Source organism: Schistocerca serialis, chromosome 1 (assembly GCF_023864345.2).
Source record: "Schistocerca serialis cubense isolate TAMUIC-IGC-003099 chromosome 1, iqSchSeri2.2, whole genome shotgun sequence".
Taxonomy (NCBI): Eukaryota; Metazoa; Arthropoda; class Insecta; order Orthoptera; family Acrididae; genus Schistocerca; species Schistocerca serialis.
The window spans coordinates 1,161,716,491-1,161,744,161 of NC_064638.1; the positions used below are offsets into that span (position 1 = coordinate 1,161,716,491).

The window sequence follows — 27,671 nt, forward strand, 5'->3', positions numbered from 1 at the left end:
GACTTATGACCTCCGATGTTAAGTCCTATAGTGCTCAGAGCCATTTGACCCATTTTTTGATTGATGACAATCCCGTGTCTCGTATTAGGAGGGTTGTGCGAACTCTGAACCCAACCCAGTCAGCTGTTTCGAGAGCCTTACATGAAATGAAACAGTACCTGTATTATCCACAGAAGGAGTAATCATTGCAGCCAGCGGACTTGCCATTTCTAGTGGCACCTACAAAAGGTCCCTACAGCACTGTAAAGGAAACCCCCGTTTTCCTGCTTTCGTGTTGTTTATAGGAGAGTCCATGTTTAGAAGAGAGGGTAAGTTCAGCCATAGGAATATTCATGCACGATATGATGGAAATCCACACGCTCTGCTGTGTCGATCCTATCAGCAGATGTTTGCTGTGAATCTTTGGTCTATTATTATCAACGATTTTGTGATTGGATCTCGCCTACTTCCTGGTACAATGAACGGAGTCATGTGCAAAGCGTTCCTCCAACAAATCCTCTGATATTTCGTAGACGATGTGACGCTGGGAATTCATCAGATTTCAGCATCACTGGGCGCAGGCACACTTTTCAATCCACGTTACATATAACAGTGAAGTATAGTTTGGATGACAATGGATTGGTCACGGTGTTCCATGACAATTTAAGTCAAGAGACATGACAGCAACGGACGTGTTCTTCTCAGGGTATGTGAAGATCCTCCTGGTTTACGAGACTGAGGCTGATACTCAAACGGATGGATTATCGCAGCCGCGGAAGTAGCGAACGAGGCTTCTAGGATTATTGAGCTTGTAATACAGTCGAGGAAGCGTCGCAGTACACTCTGCCGTGATCATGGTGGTCGACATTTTGAACAACATCTGTAAAGAAAAAGTTCTGCATTTGCTACTAGCGTTACTGAACAATGACAGAATAGACTGAACACGCTGTGATTAAAATGTACATGTTTCGTCTGTGTGTTGTTGAATTACTCCATGTTTTGGGTTGTAAGTTTTGATTATTGCATGTTATAGGCCTCTTCATTGTTCTACTGGTATTTTCACAGAAAAAAGGTGACTGCGGTCAAACAGCGAATGATTTATAATTACGATGTTGCAGTGCCTGTGTTATTCTGATTACGAAGCAAAGTTCTGATTACGATGCATGCATGTCCAAAGAAACTTTGCATCGTAAGCAGAATAATAGAGTACCGGGCAAGCGACTTTCATGTACAACATCTGACCTGTGCGGGAATATGCATAATGGACGTACGAGTACGGGTCGTGGACGCATGGTTGACGACATATGAAAGTTTGGGTCTGCCCGTGAGTCGTGCAAGGTTGGCCAAACTCTAAGGCAACCGCTCGCGGTAAGGGGAAAATCCGGGTTTGAGTCCCGTTTCGGCACAAATTTCCCCCGTCGTCAGCCCATTTTACAGCTGGTGGTTGTCCTTATTCACAACTGCGAACACATTTACTGTAATTAATGTAAATTATAATTACTTTATTACTCTGTAATGAATCGAAGGAGAACGTTGGTCCCATATACCAAATTAATGAGAAGGTGTCCGTGAACCACCCTGAAAGTTGGTCAGCGAAGTTCTCGTTTAGATTGTACATGCGGTTAGTCGAATTCCACAGAAAACTACGACATTCTATAGGTGATGTTTTGAAAAAGAAATTGAAGATACATTGTACATGTGGTAAGTCGAATTCCACAGAAAACTTCGACGTGTTATAGGTGATGCTTTGAAAAAGTAATTGAAGATACGAACCCATATCCTGAAAAGGTCACTCAGTGATGCAACAAACATTAATTCCTATACCTGCCGCGCTCTATAGCAATGGATGATATATCCGAACACGAGTTCTTATCCTCCGTTTTTTTCTCGACACACACTTTGTAAACCCCCGAAGTCTATCCGAAGACTTAGATATACAATCACGAAAAGTATTCGTAAATTGCGAAAACGGGACAGCCACAAGTATACAATGTCCTGGAGACAAATGAAAATTTGTGCTGGACCGGGACTCAAACTCAGATTTCCCACTTTATGTGAGCAGTCGGCTCAAAAAGTTCGGCTACCCGAGAACGCTTCACAGACAAACCCAAATTTCCATACGCGCCAGTGTCTGCTTCTCATAGTGCTCGCACAATGATGGGATTGCCGCCCAGGGGTAGACATATTTCGGTTCTCTCGTCAGGCTGCCTTGGCTTTGGCGTGAAATATATTACTGGGATGTCTATATTTCATTGTGTAAAGTTCGATGTACATGCATGTCTGAAGGAAAACAGCATCGAACCTTACAGGAACTGCCAAATTCTGCGCTAATTTGTTACATGGATAAACCGTCAACAAGGAATTCGCATACATTTTGAAGGTATAAAACCGTTTTCTTAAGAATACCAATGCTGTTCGTGGAGAAGAATGAAACCGGAATTTACCTACATATGGTGCTAACCGTCAGTGCAGGACTCGTGAGAGCGCGTCTACAGCGCCATCTGCTTCCTGTAACGGCTGACGACGAATGTCAATACACTGTAACCTAACTTCCATACTTCGGTATCTGTTACAAATCTGTAAGCATGTCGACTTTTGTGCCTAAGAATTACGATTTGCGAATAGCTTTGGTTTTTTGTTATCATTTCAAGAAAATTACTGCAGAATCGCATCGAATGCTTGTCGAAGTTTTCGGCGATCATGCTCTCGGGAAAACAATGTGTTCCGAGTGGTTCAAAAAATTCAACAGCGGTGATTTTGAGCTCTATGACCTGATTCCTTTCCCATATCTCCTCCTATTCCTCGAACTTATCCTCTTACTCTACACCTCCTGCTGCCTTGATCCCCCTCATCCTCTGGTTGCTCCTCTCCTCTCCAACCCCTGCCCTCTGCTGTGCCTTCACTGTTGTGTCCCTCCTATCCTCCATCTCTACACCCTTCATCTCCTTTCCCAAGGTGGCTTCCAACAACTCCCCCCCCCCCCCCCCCAGATGATGCCCTCTCTCCCTCCATTTATCCCTCCTATCAACTCTAATCCTCACCTCCCCTCCTTTCCTCTGTCCTTTCACCCAGACTCCCTCTTCCCCCCTTCCAAACCTGTTTTTTCCTCACCCCCCCCCTCTCTGCCTCCCTTCTCTCCCCTGAGTCCTTTCTGCTCTCCCCTCCACCGCCTTTCTCACTCCATCTCACATCCGCCCAGCCCCCCTTTTTTAAGTCCCCTTCCTCCATCCGCTCCCCCATTTTTCTTTTCCTCTCCTCCCCCCTTTTCCCATCCCCCCTCCCCCAATCTCCCACCGTGACAAATGTATAGTGCTGTCATAAGTGAGTGTTCAGTGTTGTGCGTTCCCTGCAAACAGCCGCCATACTGTCGCTAGTTGTGTTTTTTTATCTCGTGCGAACAGAAACCAGACTGTCGCCATGTTTTTTTAATTTTTCCTGTCTACTTCTTCATCCGCATCGTCCCGGCAGTGTTTTTATATTTTAAATTCCACAACTTACCGCCATTTTACAGTTTATTACAATGCCAACGTTTTATCGCCTGCTTTTCTTGTTTGTTTCTACTCTCATTATGTTTTTTAACTTTTCTTTAGGCTGCAGAACAGCATATTACGCTGCTGCCAGCCCCCCCCCCCCCGCTCTGAGGGGGGGGGGGGGGGAGGAATTGAAATATAATAAAGAAAAAGAAATGATTTTGAGGTGAGAAACGACGAGCGCGGGAAACCACCGAAAACCTCGAAGCAACGAATTGCAGGCCTTATTGGTCCAAGATGATACCCAAACTCAACAGGAACTCATGTAAGAAGTAGTTTCTCTTCAGTTTAAAGCTATGGGCAAGTTTCAGAAAGTGGGAAAAAGGGTTCTGCATGAACTGAATGAAAGACAGTAAGTAAATCGAAAGACCAATCGTGAAATGCTGCAAGCTAGATACAAAAGAAAGTGGTTTCTCCATCGAATAGTGACAGGTGATGAAAATGGATATATTTTGAGAATCCTAAACTTCGTAAATCATGGATGAATCCAGGCAAACCATCGACATTCGCTGCAAGACAAAATCACTTTGGAAAGAAGATAATTCTCTGTGTTTTGAGAGATCAGAAGAGTGTCATCCGTTATGAGCTGCTGAAATCTGGTGAATCCGTTAACACCGATGGCTACCAACAGCAAATGATCGACTTAAATCGAGCATTACGTGAAAAAACACCGGAATTCGGATAAAGGCAAAACAAAGTCATATTTTTCCATAATAACGTTCCGTCAAACACATCAAAACGGATCTGGGAAAGGATCGAGGCGTTCATTTGGGAAATATTAGGGCATGCGGTTATTCTCCGTCTGATTATCACCTATTTGCAACACAGGAACACGCTCTCGCGGACCAATGCTTCAGTTCGTATGAAAATGTATGAAAATGGCTTGCTGACTGGTTCGCTTCAAAAGCAGAACTGTTTTTTTTTTTTTTTTTGTCGTGGAAGTGTCGGAGAGGTTTGAGAATATAAACAGTAGTGGAGATAATTTTTAGATAAAATATTACTTATCAGTTTCAAACATGAGACGTGTGATTATTGGAACCAAATTCCGGTTTCATACTTGTGCACCTGGTATAGCTGCACTTCATTCAAGTGTAGAGTGTCATGTTTCCAAAAGACTTGCGTGCTTTACATGGTATTTCAAATAATCGTATCCATTTAGTTATAATAAAGAATAATCACACTTTTACAACGGCTTTTCCTAAGTTTTCTCCCCTCAGCATGCCGATGAACGCTCGTGGTGTGTTCTGGAAGCCGTCCCTGACGGTCTCCCGGTACTTGAGCTTTCCCTCCCTGATCCACTGCGCCATCTCCGTGAAGGCCTGGTCCCAGCGACCCCACCATCGACTGACCATGAAGCCCTCCATCCTAAGCTCCCTGCCAATCATGTGCATGTGGATGGCGGGCATCGTGGGGAGCTTTGACTCGTTGTAGCTGGAGATGAATCCACACAGGGAGATGCGACCGCCCTTCCTCATGTTGCTGATCACTACGTCGAACTGCTCCCCTCCCACGTTGTCGAAGAAGACGTCGACGCCGCCAGGAGCCGCCTCCTTCAAGGCCTTGTCCAAGTTTGCCGTCTTGTAGTTGATGGCGTGGTCGAAACCTAGTTCTTCCTTCAGCCACTTAACCTGTGAACATAGGAAAAGAGATTGCACGTGTTACTTACTAGCTACTTAGCTATTCTGAAGTACTCTGGGGTTTTAGAGGATGACTGTATGAAATTTACAAGGAACACGGTAAAATTTCACTTATCGGTGGGCACAGCACCTCGCCAAGTTTTTAACTCACGTCGTATGCGCTCAATAAAGGATCCTTTTGTGACGCGGCGAACATCAAAACGTGCGTGCAGTTTATTCGAGGTGCTGTTCCAGGCCAACGACACCGGTTCGCTGTTACCTGGGTTGCCAATATGCGGGAGCGAATTAATTCGATGTGACAATACAAGGAGGACGATTTGTCTAGTTGAACATGTAACACATCAGCATCAGTAGCAAGTAGAAACCAAACTTTACCCAGGTTTCAGCTAAAATAATTTGGCCTTCTTCAGAAGCGAGTGACACTAAACTACTGCATGTCATTCGCTTCTGAAGACGGCCAAATTATTTGAGCTGAAACGTGGGTAAAGTGTGGTTTCTATTTGCAACTGAGGCTGACGTGTTAAATGATCAGTTATCACAGTTGCTGACAGGGCTGCACAATGTTAAAAATTCTTAAATTTGTCTAGTTTTTCCTACACGCATTTCCACTAGAGAAGAGCCATGCAACTACTTCAAAGCCCATATTACGAGTCAAGATTTGGTGAGAAGCTCTATCAACCGATATGTCATTTTCCAGAATACTTCAGAATTTTCACCTAGTTATCTAGTGAACTTATAAACAACTACGTATAAGGAAAATCAGATACATGAATGTCCTATTTCTTTCAGAAAAGAAAGCAGCTTTAATGTATGTGTAAATATACTGTATTCGAACATTATAATGTACCTCGAAGAAAACGATTTATTGACACACAGTCAGCACCGATTCAGAAAATATCGTTCTTGTAAAATATAACCAGCTCTTTACATTCATGAAGTAATAAGTGCTATCGACAGGGGATGTCAAATTGATTCCAGAAGGCTTTCGACACCATTTCTCACAAGAATCTTCTAACTAAACTGCGTGCCTTCGGAGTATCGCCTCGGTTGTGCGACTGGATTCGTGATTTCCTGTCAGAAAGATCACAGTTCGTAGTAATAGACGGAAAGTCATCGAGTAAAACAGAAGTAATATCCGGCGTTCCCCAAGGAAGTATTATAGGCCCTCTGTTGTTCCTGATCTATATTAACCACATAGGAGACAATCTGAGTAGCCGTCTAAGATTGTTTAGAGATTATGCTGTCATTTACCGTCTTCTAAAGTCATCAGATGATCAAAACGACTTGAAAAATGATTTAGATAAGATATCTGTATGGTGCGAAAAGTAGCAATTGACCCGAATAAGGACAATTGTGAAGTTATTCACATGATTACTAAAAGAAATCAGCTAAATTTCGATTACGCGGTAAGTCACACAAATCTGAAGGCTGTAAAATCAACTAAATACTTAGGGATTATAATTGCAAATAACCTAAATTGGAACGATTACATAGATAATATTGTGGGTAGAGCAAATCGAAGACTACGATTCATTGGCAGAACACTTAGAAGATGCAACAGATCTATTAAAGAGATTGCTTACACCATGCTTGTCCTCCCTATTCTGGAGTATTACTATGTGGTGTGGGATCGGCATGAAATGGGACTGACGGATGACATCGAAAAAGTACAAAGAAGGTCAGCTCGTTTTGTATTATCGCGAAATATGGGAGATGGTGTCTCGGACATGAAACGTGAATTGGAGTGGCAATCATTAAAACAAAGGCGGTTTTCGTTGCGACAGCATCTTCTCATGAAATTTCACTCACCAGTTTTCGCCTCCGATTTCGGAAACATTCTGTTGGCACCCACCTGCATAGGGTGAAATGATCATTACGATAAAATAAGAGAAATCACGGCTCGCACAGAAAAATTTAAGTGCTCGTTTTTCCCGCGTGCCGTTCGAGAGTGGAACGGTAGCGAGACAGCATGAATGTGGTTCATTGAACCCTCTGCCAGGCACTTTATTGCGAATAGCACAGTAATCTGTAGATGTAGAAATACATTAGCACATTACTTTCTATCAGTCAACCGATATGTGGTATATCAGAAATAATATGCTCAAAGCAAAGGGGCCTGGCGGGGAGGGGGGGGGGGGGAGGGGTGGAGTAGGGAAGGAGGGGGGAGGACGCGCCATCGAGGAATTATCAGAATGGAATGGAAATCAGTAGATCTGATGTACATGCACATACAAACAAATATTACGGTTTCAGTAGAGCTCAATGATTTAGTCAAGAAAAGGAGCTTCACAAATTGAGCAAGTCAATAACACGTTGGTCTACTTCTGCTTCTAAAATTCTGTGCAACTGGCGCAATAGATAGTAAAAATCTCGAGATGGTTGTAAGTCCCTGCCCTTAACGCTCCGAATATTCTCAATTGGGCAGAGATTCGGCGAATGTAGAGTTTTCCAAGCTCGAAAGACAAGTAGAAACTGTAGCCGTGCGCAGGCGGTCATTATCTTGCTGTAAGGTAATCCCAGGTTGGCTTGTCATTTACGACAGCAAAAGAGAGCGTAGAATGTCGTCGACGTACTGCTGTGCTGCAAGGGTGCCGCGGATGACCACGAAAGGGTTGCTGCTATAAAACGAAATGGTGGTCCGGACCAACACACCTGGCTGCCGACTTGTAAGGTGGGCGACAGTCATGTTACTACCCTACCGTTGTCTGGAGAGTCTCCACACACGTCTTTCCTCGTCGTCGATGCTGACATGGAAGTGGGACTCATTACTGAATACAATTCTAATCTAGTCACAGAAATTCGAAGCCTAAGACATATTTGTAGAGGTCCTGGAGGGTGATAGGAAACCAGAATGACTGTCGCCAGGTGTACCTCTAAACGAGCAGTGATGTTCTGAGACTCCACTTCTTTTCGCATCAGGGCCTCTGGTTGTCATCTGCGACACCATTACACCAAAGAAGTACACCTACAGTTTTGTACATCCTGTACTGTTGTAAAGCGATCGTCGGTTTAAATTTCAGCAATATAATGCCCTACCAGCTCAAGGCGAGAGTTTCTACTGCTTGTCTTTGAGCCTGCCAAATCCTACCTTCACCAGAAAGATCGCTGACTCCATCCCCAATTAAAACCGTATGGAGCATTGTGGGCAGGGCCCTCCAACCAGCTCCAGATTTTGACGATAGAACTTTCCAATTGGACATAATTTGGCATGATATCGCTCAGGAGGACATCCAATAACTCTATCAATCAGTGCCAAGCCAAATAAGTGCTGGTGTAAGGGCCAGATTTAGACCAACGAACTGTCTTGTTCCATTTTTGAAAACGTGTGCATGTTACCGTTATTTCATAGGAAACTGCTGCTAGTCTTCTATTAGTGATGAGTGTGGTGGTCAGACCTGGGCCATCAGAACCTTGAGTAAACCTGCCCTTACATTCCCCTGCAGTCCATCATCAGGCCCTGACTGTTCCACAGTTCGACCAGCCGTCCAAACAGAAACGCGCAATGAGGCTCTTGTTAAACTTTTGTCTGGTGCTGATAATGCTGACTTCATGCAATCTCTGTGTTCGTGACGCAGTTCACGAGCCTTATATGCATACCTGTTAGCCATATCTGAATTTCAACGTTTCTCCTTTTCTGTTACTCTATGGATTAGGAAGTTTAGCTCATCTCGTGATTGCGCAATGCGATTAAAATCTGTGGGACCCACTAAGTTTGAGAAGCTTTAGACGAGAATATTTGTGTGAATGGGACGGGGAGGGGACAGAGTTGAGAGAAAAAACAATGAAGCCATTGACATTCGTTATTCGTGGCGAAGCTGACACAGCTTTCATTGGCATTAGGTTGTGGTCCTAGACATCTTTCTGTACCTATCGTTTCGCCTCCTTCTGCGAATCTCATCCTCAGAGACCATCAACATCTAGCCGATTAATTTTCAGATGTTAACTTTCCATCACCTGACAGTGCGAACCTGAGAGCATGAACACCTAGCCAATTAATTTTCAAACGTTAACTTGTGTAGATCGCTGCAACTTTCCACCACCCGACAGTGCGAGTTTGCTTTCCTTTGCGTTATTGCATGACATGACAACTCGGTCTTTGTTATCAATAAACAGTGGCAATTTTGGGTAGTTCATTGAGTTTATGTTTGATAACTGACTTTGTCTTCGCAGTCTCTGACGATGTGTCGTGCTTTAGGGGACACCTTGGAAGATGGCCTAATTTCCGTAGAAACGATTTCACTAAGGACAGACGAAGGCAGTGACTGAATGAAATATCTGACAATGAAAAGGAGTTGATATTCGTTGGACGTGAGCCATCGTGATGCAGGAGAATGAGTGGAGGAACAAAAATTAGGACAGAAGGACTGAGAAGCAGCGAAGTGATTACCTTTAGGTCAGAGCCCGCTATACCGATGACCTTGCAGCCCTTGATGCGGGCTATCTGCCCCACTATGGAGCCCACAGCACCTGCTGCGCCATTCACGACCACCGTTTCCCCCGGCTTGGGATGGCAGATGTCGAGCAGTCCGAAGTAGGCGGTGGCTCCCGGCATTCCCAGCACACCCAGCGAGAGCGACAGTGGCAGGTCACCGATGTCGGGCACCAGCATTGGCGGCAGGATGTCGTCAGCCGCCGGCGTTGGGTCCACCACTGTGCGGTCGCGGCAGCCCCAGTAACCGACCACGTGACGTCCCACTGGGTAGTCCAATGATCGGCTCTCTAAGATGCGCGCTACCTGCAACATAGTGCAAACGTTAACCCATGTAGCAGTCTGTTTTATATTGGCCTTGGCAAGATTAGGGCCTTCAGGCAATCTTTTACACTTAACTAGGTATTCTGGACATTTTACAAGACATTCATTACGATGTGGCGATCCTCTTTTCAAAAAGTTCAAAAACTGTATACAGAACATTAAACTTCACGTCATTTCAGTTGTTATGGATTGTCTTGGGTCAACCTTAGCTACAAGCCCAAAATAAAAATAAGAGAAAAGAGATGGGGAAATGAATTTACTAGCTGAAAGGCGTCCATCACAAACGTCTCCTACATCAATTACCTTTACACGAGTTATACAGGGGTTGGAAAAGAAATTATGTTAACACTGTGAGAAATGTATGCCTGAATATATACACTACTGGCCATTCAAATTGCTACACCATAAAGATGACGTGCTACAGATGCAAAATTTAACCGACAGGAAGAAGATGCCATCATATGCAAATTATTAGCTTTTCAGAGCATTCACACAGGGTTGGATTGGATTGTTTGGGGGAAGAGACCAAACAGCGAGGTCATCGGTCTCATCGGATTAGGAAAGAACAGGGAAGGAAGTCGGCCGTGCCCTATCAAAGGAACCATCCCGGAATTTTCCTGGAGCGATTTAGGGACATCACGGAAAACCTAAATCAGGATGGCCGGACACGGGATTGAACCGTCGTCCTCCCGAATGCGAGTCCAGTGTGCTAACCACTGCGCTACCTCGCTCGGTCAGGCAGGGTTGGCGCCGGTGGCGACACCTATAACGTGCTGACATGAGGAAAGTTTTCAACCGATTGCTTATACACAAAGAGCAGTTGACCGGCGTTGCCTGGTGAAACGTTGTTGTGATGCCTCGTGTAAGGAGGAGAAATGCGTACCATCACGTTTCCGACTTTGATAAAGGTCGGATTGTAACCTATCGCGATTGCGGTTTATCGTATCGTGACACTGCTGCTCGCGTTGGTCGAGATCCAATGACTGTTAGCAGAATATGGAATCGGTGGGTTCAGGAGGGTAAAACGGAACGCCGTGCTGGATCCCAACGGCCTCGTATCGCTAGCAGTCGAGATGACAGGCGTCTTATCCGCATGGTTGTAACGGATCGAGCAGCCAGGTCTCGATCCCTGAGTCAGCAGATGGGGACGTTTACAAGACAACAACCATCTGCACGAACAGTTTGACGACGTTTGCAGCAGCATGGACTATCAGCTCGGAGACCATGGCTGTGGTTACCCTTGGCGCTGGATCACAGACAGGAGCGCCTGCGATGGTGTACTCAACGACGAACCTGGGTGCACGAATGGCAAAACGTCATTTTTTCGGATGAATCCAGGTTCTGTTTACAGCATCATGATGGTCGCATTCATGTTTGGTGACATCGCAGTGAACGCACATTAGAATCGTGTATTCATCGTCGCCATACTGGAGTATCACCCGGCGTGATGATATGGGGTGCCACTGGTTACACGTCTCGGTCACCTCTTGTTTGCATTGATGGCACTTTGAACAGTGGACGTTACATTTCAGATGTGTTACGGCCCGCGGCTCTTCCTTTCATTCGATCCCTGCGAAACCCTACATTTCAGCACCATAATGCACGACCACATGTTGCAAGTCCTGTATGGGCCTTTCTGGATACAGAAAATGTTCGACTGCTGCCCTGGCCAGCACATTCTCCAGACCTCTTACCAATTGAAAGCGTCTGGTCAACGTTGGCCGAGCAACTGGCTCGTCACAATACGCCAGTCACTACTCTTGATGAACTGTGGTATCGTGTTGAAGCTGCATGGGCAGCTGTACCTGTACACGCCATCCAAGCTCTGTTTGACTCAATGTCCAGGCGAATCAAGGCCGTTATTAGGGCCAGAGGTGGTTGTTCTGGGTACTGATTTCTCAGGATCTACGCACCCAAATTGCGTGAAAATATAATCACATGTCAGTTCTAGTATAATATATTTGTCCAATGAATACCCGTTTATCATCTGCATTTCTTCTTGGTGTAGAAATTTTAATGGCCAGTAGTGTATGCAGATTGCATCCTGACCTGGAGGTTTCGCTGTTGTATGTGATCTCAGACACCACCTGTGCAATGTTGTGAGTACGTTGGTAGTATCATATGGCGGAGCACTCAGTCTTTATATTATATTTGTTCTAGACTGACGTCATTGTATACAGGTGTTGGACAAAAAGTGGAAACACTGCAGAAGATAACCAAGCCTGCAACTTGTGTTTGAAGACGACGAGGCGGAGATTACTGTTTAATGTCCCGTCATGAGGTCATTAAAGACGGAGCAGAAACTCGGATCAGGGAAGGTTAGAGAAGGAAATCAGCTGCGCCACTTCAAGGCAACCATCCCGGGATGTGCGTGAAGCGTTTTAGAGAAATGACGGAAAACCTAAATGAGGGCGGCCGAACCCAGGTTTAAACCGTCGTCCTACCAAATGTGCATCCAGTGTGCTAAGCACTGCGGCACTTCGCCCGTTTGTTGTATTTTACCATAAAAGGAACCTGTACAATGTCCTCAATACGTTTCAAATGTAAATAGTGGTAAGATTAGTGTTCCGCGCAACTGCGAATGCATTAGGTCAGAGCTGAGCGAATTCGAACATAGAAAAATTGTTGGTGCTCGAATGGTAGGTACTCCTATAAAAAAGGTAGCCCAAATGTTTGGTATTTAGTCAGACATCGTATAGAAGATATGTAAGCCTAGGTAAGTCAAAACAAGGACGAAAGTGTGTGTTGTGTGATAGTCACAAACGGTAATAGAGGAGGATTGTGACGAAAATTATAAGAAGACGACAGCTACAGAACCCAATGTTATACTCGCAAAACCTGTCAGCACCTAAACACAAAGAAGGGAGCTCTATAAGAAGAAAACTGTATAGCCAGTTGAAAATCCAATACCGTTCACGGTGATACAGATGCTCATAAAAGTACAGCGTTGTGTTAAAGCCGTAAAGCGTGGTCTTTGCATCAATGGAAGAAGGTCATTTTTTGCTTCCCAGGAATGAAACATTTCAGCCAAACCACGGTATTCAATGATCCCTATGGCTACTCAACAAAGTCGCATTACTTACTAGGGTTGTACGATGTTTAGGCTGATCATGTCGATCTCATGCTACACTGTTTCTTCCCAAATGATCACGCTGTGTTCCAAGACGACGTGGCCCATTTTGACCCAGCCCATTCCGCCCAGGAATAGTTTAGTGAGCTCGAAAATGAGCTGCCACATCTTCCCTGGGTACCACACTCATCAAATCTGAATATTATTGAACCATTGTGGTCTCCTATGAAGAGAAGGGTCGCTATCCACCGCCATCATCGCCACAAGATTTTGTCGCAATTTGGAGAAAGAAAGGTAATAGATTTCTCTGCGAACCGTACAGAAACTATTTTTATCCATTCCACGACGAATGAAAGTTGTTTTCAGTGTCAACGGGTTTCCTATATCGTATTAGTCGTCGTAACGTGTTGCGTTTACCGTGTTGCCATATTTTTGTCGGTATCCTGTGAGCCTCAGCCGAGATGCAAAAATACTTAATGCATGGATTGCATCTACAAGCAATGCTGCAGTACTTGGCTGCAAAGCGAAAGTACACTGACACGCCAACGAAACTGATAATGGCATGAGTATTCAAATACAGAGATATGTAAATAGGCAGAATACGGCGACGTGGTCGGCAAGGCCTATATAAGACAACGAGTGTCTGGCGCAGTTGTTAGATCGGTTACTGCTCCTACAGTAGCAGGTTATCAAGACTGAGGTGAGTTTGAACGTCGTGTTATAGTCGGCTCACGAGCGATTCGACACAGCATCTCCGAAGTGGCGATGAGGTAGGAACTTTCCCGTATAACCATTTCACGAGTGTATCGTGAATATCAGGAATCCGGGAAAACATCAAATCTCCGACATCGCTGCTGCCGGAGAAAAATCCTGCAACAACGGGACCAACGATAACTAAAGAGAATCGATCAACGTGACAGAAGGGCGACACTTCCACAAATTGCTGTAGATTTCAGTGCTGGGCCATCAACAAGTCTCAGCGTGCGAAACATTCAGCGAAACATTCTCGATAAAGACTTCCGAATGCGAAGGGCAACTCGTGTATCCTTGATAACTGCACGACACAATACTTTACGCCCCTCCTCGGCCCGTCAACACCGACATTGGAGTGTTGATGAAAGGAAGCGTATTACCTCGTTGGACGAGTCGCATTTCAAATTGTATCGAGTGGATGGACACTTACGTGTATGAAGACAACCTCATGAATCCATGGACCCTGCATGTCAGCAGGGGAGTGTTCAAGCTGGTGGAGGCTCTGTAATGGTGTGGGGCGTTTGCAATTGGAGTGAGATGGGATCCCTGATACGTCTAGATACAGGTGACACATACGGAAACATCCTGTCTGATCACCTGCATCCATTCATGTCTATTGAGGACTCCGACGGACTTGGGAATTTCCAGCAGGACAGTACATCACCGCACACTTTCAGAATTGCTGCTGAGTGGCTCCAGAAACACTCTTCCCAGTAAACTTTTCCGCTGACCAACTAACACACCAGACATGAACAATATTCAGCATATCTTGGATGCCTTGGAATGTGGTGTTCTCCATCACCTCGTGCTCTTGAGGATTTATGAACAGCACTGCCAGATTCACTGTGATAGTTCCCTCCAGAACTACTTCAGGCGTTAGTCGAGTCCATGCTACGTCGTGTTGCGGCACTTCATCACGCTCGCGGGGAGACCTACACGATGTTAGGCAAGTGTACTAGTTTATTTGGATCTTCAGAGAATATTGGCAAAATCTTGAACGCTGTGTCTTCTAATATTGTAGCTCGGTAATTACTACATGTATTTCGTTTATATTTCTTAAAGACTCATATAAATTCTGCAACTGTCCACAGCTTCGTGATTTATCATTTTCTCCAACACTTATTGTATAAATGAAGAACTGTAAGGTTCAAAAACAGTCCACCCCCGCCCCATATTCAAGTACCTCTGCGTTTATGCCGTAAGGTCTCGTTGTCTTCCGGCTTTTTGTTTCACTCAAGGCCTCGTTTAGCAAACCTTTATCAAAAATTATTTGCAAGTTGTGAGGCCAAAAGGTGACGGTCCCACCACATGTCTAGCATGGCTGCGGGGTGGCATCCCATGCTAAAGACTTCAATCTTTACTTATATTCTTCGAAGAAAGCAGCCGAACGAATTATAATAGAAAGGAAAAATATACTCTTACAAATAAATTTCTAAAAAGAAAAAATGGAGTCACCCCTAGTGCAAATGTCGTTCGAGCTGCCACGCGGTATCTCGTTACGGGGAATGGAGAACCCGGGAAATTAATGCGGATGCGTGGGAAAAGCGAGAAAACCACAACGGAATAACATGCAATAATTACTTCACCAGGGGATGTTTTCTAACTACAAATAAAATAAGATTTGACTGCAAAATATTCAGTCCTTGTTTTCCATTCATTTCCACTGACGTGTCCAAAATTTGCGCCAAACCACGAGTATTGCAGTTATTCCACACAGAGGTCTTTACGGTGGGCAACCGCAACAGTATGTGTCCATTTTTAGAACACGAAGAAACGGCTACAGTTATTGAACAAGTCTTATCTAATTGCTTACGGCTGGTTTTGGAATAATGTAACTCCATCTTCCGGATATACAGTAACGATAGAAACAATACATTACAGTTCTGGATAAGCAGTTATTCAACAAATGAAAATGTAACAGAAAACTGATGACTGGGAATCACTCACATAAAGCGTAAAAAAACTGAGGTTGTCTTCCACCCTATGCTTTTTGTGGGACAAGAGTTCCGAGTCCTACTTTATACACATATCAAATAAACATTTGCGTCGCATCGGTTCCGAGAGTCCCGGAACCTCTACAGAAAATGGAACAGAGATCAACATAAACATCATTTCCACACTTTTTATTTGCTCATGAAAACTACATATTGCACTTTGTACCACAATACAGCGAGAGATTCAGAGGTCGTGGTTCAGCTTGCTGTACACACAGGTACCTCTAATACCGAGTAGCACGCTCTCTTGCATTGATGCATGCCTGTATTTGTCGTGTCTTACTATTCACAAGTTCATCAAGGCACTGTTGGTCCAGATTGTCCCACTTCTCAACAGCAATTCGGCGTAGATCCCTCACAGTGGTTGGAGGGTCCCGTCGTCCATAAACAGCCATTTAAATCTATTCCTGGCATGTTCGATGGGCTTCAAATCTGGAGAACATGCTGGCCACTCTATTCGAACGATGTCGTTATCCTGATGGAAGTCATTCACAAGATGTGCACGTTGGGAGCGCGAACTATCGTCCATGAAGAGGAATGCGTTGCCAATTTGCTGCCGATATGGTTGCACTATCGGTCGGAGGATGGCATTCACGTATCGTAAAGCCGTTACGGCGCCTTCCATGACCACCAGCAGCGTACATCGGTCCCATATAATGCCACTCCAAAACAGCAGGGAAACTCCACCTTGCTCTACTCGTTGTACAGTGTGTCTAAGGCGTTCAGCCTGTCCAGGTTGCCCCAAAACAAGACTCCGACAAATGTCTGGTTGAAGGCATACGCGACACTCATCGGTGAAGAGAATGCGATGCCAATCTTGAGCAGTCCATTTGGCATGCTGTTGTGCCCATCTGCACCGCGCTGCATGATGTGGTTGCAAAGATGGACTTCGCCATGGACGTCAGAGTGGAGTTGCGCATTATGCAGCCTATTGCGCACAGTTAGAGTCGTAACACGACGTCCTGTGGCTGCACGCAAAGCATTATTCAACGTGGTGGCGTTGCTGTCAGGGTTCTTCTGAGCCATAATCCGTAGGTAGCTGTTATCCACTGCAGTAGTAGCCCTTGGTCGGAATGAGAGAGTCATGTCATCGACAATTCCTGTCTCTCTGTATCTCTTCCATGTCTGAACAACATCACTTTGGTTCACTCCGAAACGCCTGGACACTTCTCTTGAGAGCCCTTCCTGGCACAAAGTAACAATGCGGACGCGATCGAACTGCGGTGTTGACCATATAGGCATGATTGAATACAGACAACACGAGCCGTGTACCTCTTTTCAGGTGGAATGACTGGAACTGATCTGCTGTCGGACCCCTCCGTCTAATAAGCGCTGCTCATGCATGGTTGTTAACATCTTTGGGCAGGTTTACTGATATCTCTGAACAATCAAAGGGACTGTATCTGTGATACAACATCCACAGTCAGCGTATATCTTCAGGAGTTCTGGGAACCGGTGTGATGTATTACTTTTTTTTATGTGTGTTAAACAGGGAAACAAAGAACTTACAAAAATAGAAGAAAAATCTGTTACAAAAGCGCTATCCTCATAATCGCGGAACGCATAAGATTACGGCCCATAGAATATTCGAAAGACACTTGCACAGGATCCCGACACAACAACCTTTTTGTTTGTCTGGCTGTACCAACAGTAAAACAGTAAAGTCTCCACTCTCGCTCCCGCGAAACTATTGATGAACGTACAGATTTGTACCCAAAAATATTCTAGCTAATTACGAAATACTTTAGGTTGCCACTTAAGTAAGTTTTTTTAATGTTTCCTCAGTGTAGTAGCGTTTCCTCTTTTAAAGGTAACTTTGTAAACTGCTGTGATTTTTTGTATATAACTGGTTAATGTTGTAGTCACATGCCTTTCCATTTTATTTTTAGATATACAAGTTCTCTTCCTCTCTGGGTTTTAGAGCGTCCGCAATTTCTTGTTTGGTTCTCCCTCTCGAGGTTTTAATAACAATAGCTTCATACAACAAGTTTGTTTGAATCATACGTGGCTAGCGATCAAACTGGTCTCTCGTCGTAACCATTCGCGGCTTTTCCTGTTGGTGTGGCCAGACGATCAAGACGGCGGTTGTGTCGGGAATCTATGCAAGTGTCTTTCTCATATTGTGTGCTCTATTTCCTCTTTTGAATATTTCTCAGGTGTTTCACGGTTCTTCTAATAGTGGTTCAGCAACGCATTTTTGGCCGGCCGAAGTGGCCGTGCGGTTAAAGGCGCTGCAGTCTGGAACCGCAAGACCGCTACGGTCGCAGGTTCGAATCCTGCCTCCGGCATGGATGTTTGTGATGTCCTTAGGTTAGTTAGGTTTAACTAGTTCTAAGTTCTAGGGGACTAATGACCTCAGCAGTTGAGTCCCATAGTGCTCAGAGCCATTTGAACCATTTGAACGCATTTTTGCTTTTCCTTTGGTAACTTATTAAATAGGTTCCCTATGTATAAACTGAGGTTTGTAACTTTTGTTTCACAGTTAACATAGGGTGGAAGACAACCTCAATTCTTTTAAGCTTTATGTAATTCCCGGTCACCAATTTGCTGTTCCATTTTTATTTTTTGAATAGCTCTTTATCCACAACTGTTATATATTGTTTCCATCGTTATAGCTCTAACACATTCTTTTTACAAGGTTCCAGCTAAAAATGTTCGATTAACATACTTGCAGGTTGTGAGTCTGTCGTAAGTTCAATGAAATGCTTGGAGTGTATACTTATCTTTCTGGTTTCGACGACACAGCTCCAGCACTGTAGTGTTGATTGGGGTGCATAATATTAATTTCTTCACTACAGAAATCCCAGGAGACAACGTGAAAAGCTGGTGATTTTAAATAATTTACACCACCACATAGTTTACATTTCGTGTTAATGTTTGTATTGTTCCAGAACTTTCGTAGAATGAAAGCTCAAAGAAACTGACTTTACAGGTCAGGTACTGGAACTAACTGGAAACAACTGCCACTCTAATGCCACTACCCCGAGGTCTTGGGCTCTCCGCTTTCACAGTTTCTTAACAATATAAGTTCTTTGAAACTATTGTTCAACAAAGTCACATTAACTGAGTTACAAGTGAACAGCCCAGATGCAAAAGCTGCTAAATGCATTTTTTGTCGATTATAAGTTGAGCACATTGCTGCAGAAATTTTTTCTGCGCCTACATGATGGAACAGGTTTCAGGGTCAAAAACTCCCTGTAAACCATTCAAAATGGCTGTAGAAAATACCGTTCGGTTGAAAAAGCCACAAACTGCACGTTGTCTTCGGGTGCAAAGCCGACTAAATGTCCAACATTTGGAAAATCCGTCATGTTCAGCAGACATGGCAGTCGCCGTGCCACGTCCGGGTGCAAAGCACGCCAACTGACATCAGACTTACCGATCTAGACATTCAAAGCTAACTTCCAGTTTGTTACATTTGAAGGGATATTTTTCTTATTCAGATTTAGGTTGCCTGCGCTGTAGCGAAAGCATACATGACAATAAAGCTCCCGCTGCCGATGCACTGCTGGAATATACGCCGGTAAACGCAGTTCAGCAGAGGAAACAGCACAACATCCATCACAGCTGGTGCAGAACTTTCAAAGGCCAAGCTCGGAGACGTCAAAAATCTTTTGGAGCTCCACTTTGGTGGAGACTGGGTGACCAACGACAAAGTCAAATCCTACGCCGAGGTGTCAGATGAGCAGGAAGACCTTACAGGGTCTCTCCTGCCACTGCCAACCTTCAGAACGAGGAAGAAGCCGGAAGCGATTTTGATTTGATGGACAGTGTTGAGGTCGAAGCCACTTAAAAGCAATTTTCATCCAATTTCCATTTTGAGATTTTTTGTCACTGTTTTTATTAAGATGCAATTTTCCACCAATTTTATTTTTTTGTAAAATTTTGTCGAAGTCTTACTAAGATGCAATTTGGAGCTTGTTTTATTTTCTACAATATCATGTGATGTCAAAAGCACTATGATGTATTTTTTTAAAAGAAAACATATTGTTGAAAATTAATTATTGTTCTCTTTTTAACGTTAAATAAGTCAGTTTTTCCTGGTAAAGTAATGTCACCTTCGTACTTTTATATAATTTGTATAATTTTCAGACTGTTCTTTGTAATAAAACGCATTCTGTTTACATCACCAACTAACGCGTTTCGTAACCTAATGTTTGTTTCGTTACATTTGCAAAGACTGCTAACTGAATAAATTGTCTGCAGAAACCGCTAAGTCAGAATTTCACCTAAGATTTTAACATATAACACATAATTGCAGATTTCAGCCATTAATACCACGGAATTAACTAGTTTTTACTTATTTTTAGAAAAGAAATGAGATTTTGACTTTAATGTTTTTGATGCGACTGGTTTTTCGCCATTACCTCAATTTGGCTTATCAATCAGTAAGCGGCTTACGCATCTGGGCTAATGAATTAAAATCGGTTGTTTCACAAGAAATTACAGTTGCAGTTTTGAAGTAATAGATGACTCATTAAAACAAATGTGATTTCTAAAATTGCTTTTAAAATTAACATGGAAATTCTGCTTGAGAAATATGACTCCCAATACTTGACAGAAAATAATTAATTTCCATTAATTACTGTAGGAATTTTCATGCTAAATTATTTTTGGAATACTGTGCATGATGTGGACATAGCTTTGATATTCAAATTTTACATAATAATCTAGTTTTGACCAAATTATCGAAATAATAGTTCGCTGATGACAAAAAAGCTCTATAACTGATAATTACAGAATTAATAACAATGCATCTGATTTGCGTCTTTATAGGAACTAATCTCTTGAGAATGAATGTAATTATCAGTGCACCAGCTGGCCAGAAATGTACGCAAAACATTAATTGTCACGTTTTGTGAAATAATTATATTTTGATAATTTTCCTTTTATTGTTTGCAGTGAGTTTAAAAGTAACGTTTATACATGATTATTGTTTGATAGTTACACAAATGGATAGTTAATTTTTCAGTAAACTTGTCCTATCACACACTGTATGCGAGAGTATGGGATTATATTATTCGGAAACTAGTCGTAAACAATGAAGTATTATTGGTTCTGTAGCTGTTGCATTGGTCTTCATTTTGTAAAAACTGAAGTTATAGCTTATCAAAACAGAACAATTCGTTGTACAAGTTGCAATGCGTGAAATATTATTGAAATGTTATATTGCTTTTGTTCCTCAGTAGTCAATAATTTCATTTACAAAATGATCTGATGGGCGCTTGTACTCATCCCGAACATATAATGAGGTAAGGGGAGTTGGCGCTACAAATGGTTCAAATGGCTCTAAGCACTATGGGACTTACCATTTGAAATCATCAGACCCCCTGGCACTAAAGACTAACTCTGTATATTACTTTGAGCCGGCGCCGAAATCTTTGGTGTCCCAAAATCTTAGCAGACTTACGTTTATGATTACTTCTCGTTCTTAATTTCTGTCGTGTGCAGGCAGTATTTGTTGTAAATAGAAAATATTATAGTGGTCTTGTGAGTAACACAATCTCAGGAGGACATCTTCAGGTGTTTTTCTCGTCTCAAATTCAAATTTGATGCAATAATACGACGCATTTAGCTTAATTACAGTAACTTTTCTGTTCTTGTAAGTTTCTAATAACCAATATGAGAAGAATATTATGTGAAAAGACTGCTTTCCTAATGCAGTATTATGCTTAATACAGGCTGACGAAACTGATGTTGGATCTGCATCCTCTTCCCGAAAATGCAACGAACATTATCATATTGTGCTATGTTTGCCAAACTTCCCTTCTCACAGCGTTCACCCAGACGCCTTTTCGAGTTGGACTGATAGGAAATCTAAAGTCAAATGACAGAAATAAAAACCACAACAGTAAAAATAAATAGGACACTGAAAATTTATGTACATGAAAGAATATATTAATATCAGAAGGAAAGATGCTGCTCACCATATAGAGGAGGTGCTGAGTCGTAGACAGTCACAACAAAAAGACTCTCACAATTATAGCTTTCGGCCGTTAAATCCTTCATCAGCAATAGACAGACATATGCGCACACGCACACACAGACAGACAGACACACACACACACACACACACACACACACACACACACACACACACACACAAACTCAAGGAAATGCAACTCACACAAACACGACCGTGGTCTCAGGCAACTGAAACCACATTGCGAGCAACATCACCAGCGTATGATGGGAGTGGCGACTGGGTGGTGGTGAGGAGGACGCTGGAGCGGGTAGGGGGAGAGATAGTATGGTGTGGGTGGAGGACATTGAAGTGCTGGAGGTTAGACTGAGGGCAGGTAAGAGGTTGGGGGCGGGGGGGGGGGGGGGGGAGTAGCGGAAAAGCAGAGAAATAAAAAGATTGGGTGTGGCGGTGGAATGACAGCTGTGTAGTGCTGGAATGGGAACAAGGAAGGGGCTGGATGGGTAAGAACAGTGACTAATGAAGGTTGAGGCCAGGAGGGTTATGGGAACGTAGATGTATTGCAGGGAAAGTTTCCAGCTGCACAATTCAGAGAAGTTGGTGCTGATGGGAAGTATTCTTGAAGACTACAGTCATTTGTGTGAGTTGGATTTGCGCGTGTGTGCGTGTGTGTCTTTTTTTTTTTTGGTTCAACTGCTTAATAGAGCTACAGTGCGGAACGTTGTTGTTGGAATCAGATGCTAATCTAGGGTCCTAGTTAAGACTTTTATGCTGTTAACATAATTGTTCCCAGGAGAAATCAAGATACGCAACTTAATGTGGTTGTTATTCAGAGACTAATTATAATAACAGACTTACATTTTTGATGAACTTAAGTACTCGGAAGTTTACATAAATTACCTTTACATAAATTAATCCTCCTTTAAAGAAAAGAGCCCACCACAACGCACTGAAACATAATTAATGGAGAAATAACTCTATTTCCGAAAATGCAAACATTACTGTGATACATAATCGAGAAACTTCACAACACTTTCAAATGAAAATAAAATGTTCTTAAAAAATTGTTAACACATTCTTTTTACACTGTCACCGAACTTAAATAAGACACAATATATACAATTATACATTGCACGAGGTCAGATGTGTTCAAACAAACAAAATTTTTATAACTCTGTGATGTTTACGTTGACAGTACCAAGCATTTAAAATTCCATATTATAGAGTTAAAACGTATAAGCTCTGCGGTTGACACGTTGTGGGTGGTGGTGGTGGTGGTGGTGGTTAGTGTTTAACGTCCCGTCGACAACGAGGTCATTAGAGACGGAGCGCAAGCTCGGGGTAGGGAAGGATTGGGAAGGAAGTCGGCCGTGCCCTTTCAAAGGAACCATCCCGGCATTTGCCTGAAACGATTTACGGAAATCACGGAAAACCTAAATCAGGATGGCCGGAGACGGGATTGAACCGTCGTCCTCCCGAATTACACGTTGTGGGTAATAGCAGACTTTGTAGAGGAAATACCACACACTTGACATAGTTTTTGAATTGTCACTCTCTGCCTTACGTCCTCATTTTATTTCGGGCGTATAAGCGACGTCAGCACAGAAACTATGGTGGCAGCTGGAGCTAACGTCGGTAAACAACATTTGTGCATTCTATCAGTCCTTATGAGTAGGCACTGTTAAGTAATTGACGTGTGACCATCGCGTGCCAATGTTGTTGTGTCAAAAACTGCAACGGAACAAGAGTTCTAAATCAAGTATTGACGACATTATCCAGAATGTTTTGATGAGAGGAAAGTGTCAGCAACTCATGTCCCACTCACCTTGACTCCCGAGCAAAAGCAACGAGTGGACGTCAACCGCAAAGCGATTGAAATGCAAAACGCGGACAATTCTTTTCTGAAAAAATCATGATGTGGACGAAACTTCCTGTTATCAACCTACCAGAAAGCGACTAAGTGCAGAAATTCACAAACAGGGTTAACGCTTTGACGTCATAACAGACACTCAAGCCAATGTGACCCGTCAGTTAATCATCCCAAAGAGGGACTACCCTCGTAGTTTCACTTGGTTGTATTAACGTTCTGTGCGTTACACTAAAGTGAGTTGGGGGGAGGGGTACGCATAATAACCAAGGCATTAAAACCGCATTGTTAAGTTTCCAACATTTTTTATTAATCCAGTCGTGAAACTTTTTGAGCTTATCGTGTGTTCTGAGGCAGTTCTTCGGTGGGGAATAAAGTCTTCCTCTTACAGAAGAGAATAAAAATCAAATCGTAGTTTAATAAGTTTTAACAGTGCACCCTACGATAATACTAGTGGTACCCGATGTAATTAAGTATGTAGTTCATGATGTTTTATGGAGGTTTCTCTTTTCGGAAATCGTTTTACACTGTTAAAACATTATCACTGTGTTTTCTCATATATATTTTGTACTGTACGTGATGCACATACCTGCGCCCCAACCATGGTGCTGCCAACCTTGTGCTTATGAGTGCTGGACCGCTGAAACGGGTCCACGCTTATGTATTCGGCTTCACACAATATTTGACCATCCTGAAGCGCTGGAAGCTCTTCGGTCTCGATCTTGAAGTCGGTGATTTTTGGCTCTCCCTCGAACAGGCTCGCGATGACGATCTTCCGCGCCTTTGGCATTGCTCTCGGTTTCTGGCCGTAAGCTTGGTTTTCTAAGGAAGCCAACTGTTTGCTGGAAAAGACGAGTGTTGCGTCTGTTGATGCAGCGACTTTGCTCCTAGTAGCTCTCTGAGCCTTATCACTTTTTATTCTGATGTCTTCTGTGATACGGCGAAGAGATAATGTTCCTAGCTGCAGATAAGACCATAGTCACAAACAAACACTCGCGCAGAGTACGCCAGCCACGTCACCTCCGTACAGAAAAGCCATTCGGCAGTTGTATCATTCAAAATAAGCTAGTATTCTGTCTGTCGTTCGCTGTATTTATTTCAAATTTCTGATCAAGAGAAGTCTATTAGTATCAAAGGTAGGCCTTAATTTGAGAAAGAAACTTCTGATAACGTACGTTTGCAGCACTGCACCGTATGGCAGTGAAAAACCGGAATAGAAGAGAATCGAAGCGTTTGAGATGTGGTGCTATAGGAGAATAGTGAAAATTAGGTGACCTAATAAGGTAAGGAACGGAGAGCTTCTCCGGAGAATTGGCGAGGAAGGCAATATATTGAAAACACTGACAAGAAGAAGGGACAAGATGGTAGTGTAACACCAAGATCGATTACATATAATTTTATGTATGTAACTATGAAATGTTTGTTCTTTACTGATTAACGTCTTTGAATTACCAGAGGGAAGTGGAAGGTTGTGAGGGATATTTTGAAAAACCTTTAAGTGTATTTAAATAATGAAACTTTATAAAATGTGCCTGTTCATAAATGAGAAATTATGTGTAGAAAACTGGTTCATACTTAGGGAATTTGTATTACAAGGAGGGAAAAGGTGTTGGGAACGCCCTCCGCTACGGAAGTGGTGTGGCTCGAGGGAAAAGGTGGAAATGTTGGTAAAGCTGGGTGGCAAAAGAGAGAGCACATTACGCAGTCAGTGGCCAGCAGTTGTACAGTCAACACAACAGGTGCCATGCGGGGCATTCAGGAACCGATTTATGATGGAATGGCCTCGGCTGTGGTTTCTGCTGTGAAATGGTGCTCTCGCATTTTGGAATGGCTCTAAAATGATTAATACGTCGCCAAGAAGATTTGAATAGAGCATTAAACCGCCAGAGGTGTGACCAGATAGCCGCCACGTGCTGGCTATCACTATTGCGCCACTGCTTCACCAACTTTGTAAATCAGATATGTATACCAGTATGAACCAATATGCTTGTGTGTGAGTGTTTTTCAATAACAGTTTGAACGTTAAAAATTCGTGTTTGAACATTGAAACTGTCCTGTTCATGAAACCAAGCAGGGTCCTATCCTAAACGTGCTTAAGAACGAGTTTTCTGTGTATAAAGAACCACTAACATGTTTCTATTTGAATGTCCCTAAATTACAGTGTTAAAGCATATAAATGTTGCTAATTAAATTACTTATTTCACAGGTGAAGAGAGAGGCACATAATTTGCAACTTACAAAAAAACTTTATTTTGCTTTGAATTGTTTCTACTTATAATTTTCCTAAGTTTTTGTGCTAAAGGACCCATATGTTATTAGTTAAAATCACTTGTTTCAAAAGTAAAGAAAGAAGCACACAATTTTGAACCCACTTGAAACTTAACTTTACCTTGAACTTATTTCTGAAGTTAATTAAGAATATTGTTAGTGTAAATTGCTATAAAGCATTGAAAGATAAATAATCTGAAGTGGGGTTGGAAATCAGCATTAGTGTGATGCAAATTGTTTATGAAATGTGTGCATAGTTTGCTTATAATGGAGGTGATTGTTTAATCTTTTCTGGTATGAGAAAGTTAATCAAAATAGTAGTTTTGATAATGAAATATAAAACATTACCAGAGTAGAATGAATATAAAAAGTGTATGTACAGTGTCATTTAATTGCATTTGTGATGTTTATGTGTTAGTTAAATCAGGACTCCGTTCATACACAAATTTGGTCTTGTGATGCCTTTGATAACATCAAACATGAATCGGTTAATGGTTGAGATTACAATTATTATTATTTATAGATGTATGGGGCTATATGTGATTGCTAACTAGGCGAATGATAACTACCGCTATTCACTGTTCAGTTCATCTGGTAGTTGTGTGTGTTCATTGCACTCTACAAAGAAAGAAGTATCGAAAGTTTCCTTTCGTAAAGTTATAGTTCAATTCTTTGAACTTAATATTCTAAATTATTATGCCTAATTAGGTTGGCGGCCGTATATTCATTCTTTTACGTGAACTTAATTACTTTCTTAACATCCAAAATTAAAGTCTTTCAGTTTTTCTTCTAACTGCAATTTGTACGAAATCATAGTTCTATACCCTCTGTCCACTAAGTCAACACGGTCAAACTATGCAAAACTTCTCGCAGAGGGTAACGCTAGTTGCAGTGAAGTGTTATACTCAACGCGGAATTATACACGACATACAATTGCGTTGTCGTAGGACATCTGTTAAGGCACCAGTGAATAACTTCCATGGTACTAGAGGGAGCTACAGAGCCGGCCGGAGTGGCAGAGCGGTTCTAGGCGCTATAGTCTGGAACTGCGCGACCGTTACGGTCGCAGGTTCGAATCCTGTCTCGGGCATGGATGTGTGTGATGTCCTTAGGTTAGTTAGGTTTAAGTAGTTCTAAGTTCTAGGGGACTGATGACCTGAGCAGTTATGTCCCATAGTGCTCAGAGCCATTTGAACCGTTTTTGTAGCTACAGAGGGTAATAACTTTAGGGGAAGACAGAGATTGGAATATAGGCATCAAATAATTGAGGGCATAGGTTGAAAGTGCTACTCTAAGATGAAGAGGTTGGTACGGGAGGGGAATTCGTGGCAGACCGCATCAAATCAGTGAAAACACCGATAGAAGAAAAAGGCGCTGTGAACGTAGCCTTTAAGAGCCCATAAACTCCGACCACACACACACACACACACACACACACACTCACTCACAGACAAACACCACTCAGTAGCAATGATGGCGGCATGGCAGAACACACCAGTGTGCTTTCACTAGCCGTCATTGTCCTCGCCAAGTTCAAAGGCGGCCAAGTTAGACCGGCTGCGGTGGCAGCGCTGCGAAACGAGCGCCCTGGCAGGTGTCGCTAGGCGCCACCTGTGCTCTGTGGCGCTGAGGACAGGATGAGGTCGTTGGACATCGCAACACAAGGACGCTGGAGGCACCGCAGAACAAGTGGACTGGGTGGACTTGAGCGCAAGCCTGGGCTGCTATGGTTGGGTCGGCAGCCGATATGAAAAGCGTGTTGGCCGATGAGTAGCAGTACGGTGCGCCCGGTAGAGTTAGCTGTAGACCTGCCTGCCTGCCTGTCTTTCCTGCCTTGTAAAGGCGCAGGAGAACTTCGAGCACGCAGAAGACTGATCATTGAAATGTGTTCTCCTCG

At 43.1% G+C, this 27,671-nt stretch overlaps 1 protein-coding gene across 1 annotated transcript; it reads right to left on the bottom strand.

The window, feature by feature from the left end:
• Positions 1-4,684: 4,684 nt before the first annotated feature.
• LOC126459557 (prostaglandin reductase 1-like) lies at positions 4,685-24,296 on the bottom strand. The gene is made up of 3 exons (XM_050095868.1): positions 24,096-24,296; positions 9,534-9,881; positions 4,685-5,137 (listed from the first exon to the last, which is right to left on the bottom strand). Exons 1-3 carry the CDS (start codon positions 24,294-24,296, stop codon positions 4,685-4,687), a joined length of 1,002 nt encoding a protein of 333 aa, XP_049951825.1.
• Between the last annotated feature and the right edge of the window lie 3,375 nt (positions 24,297-27,671).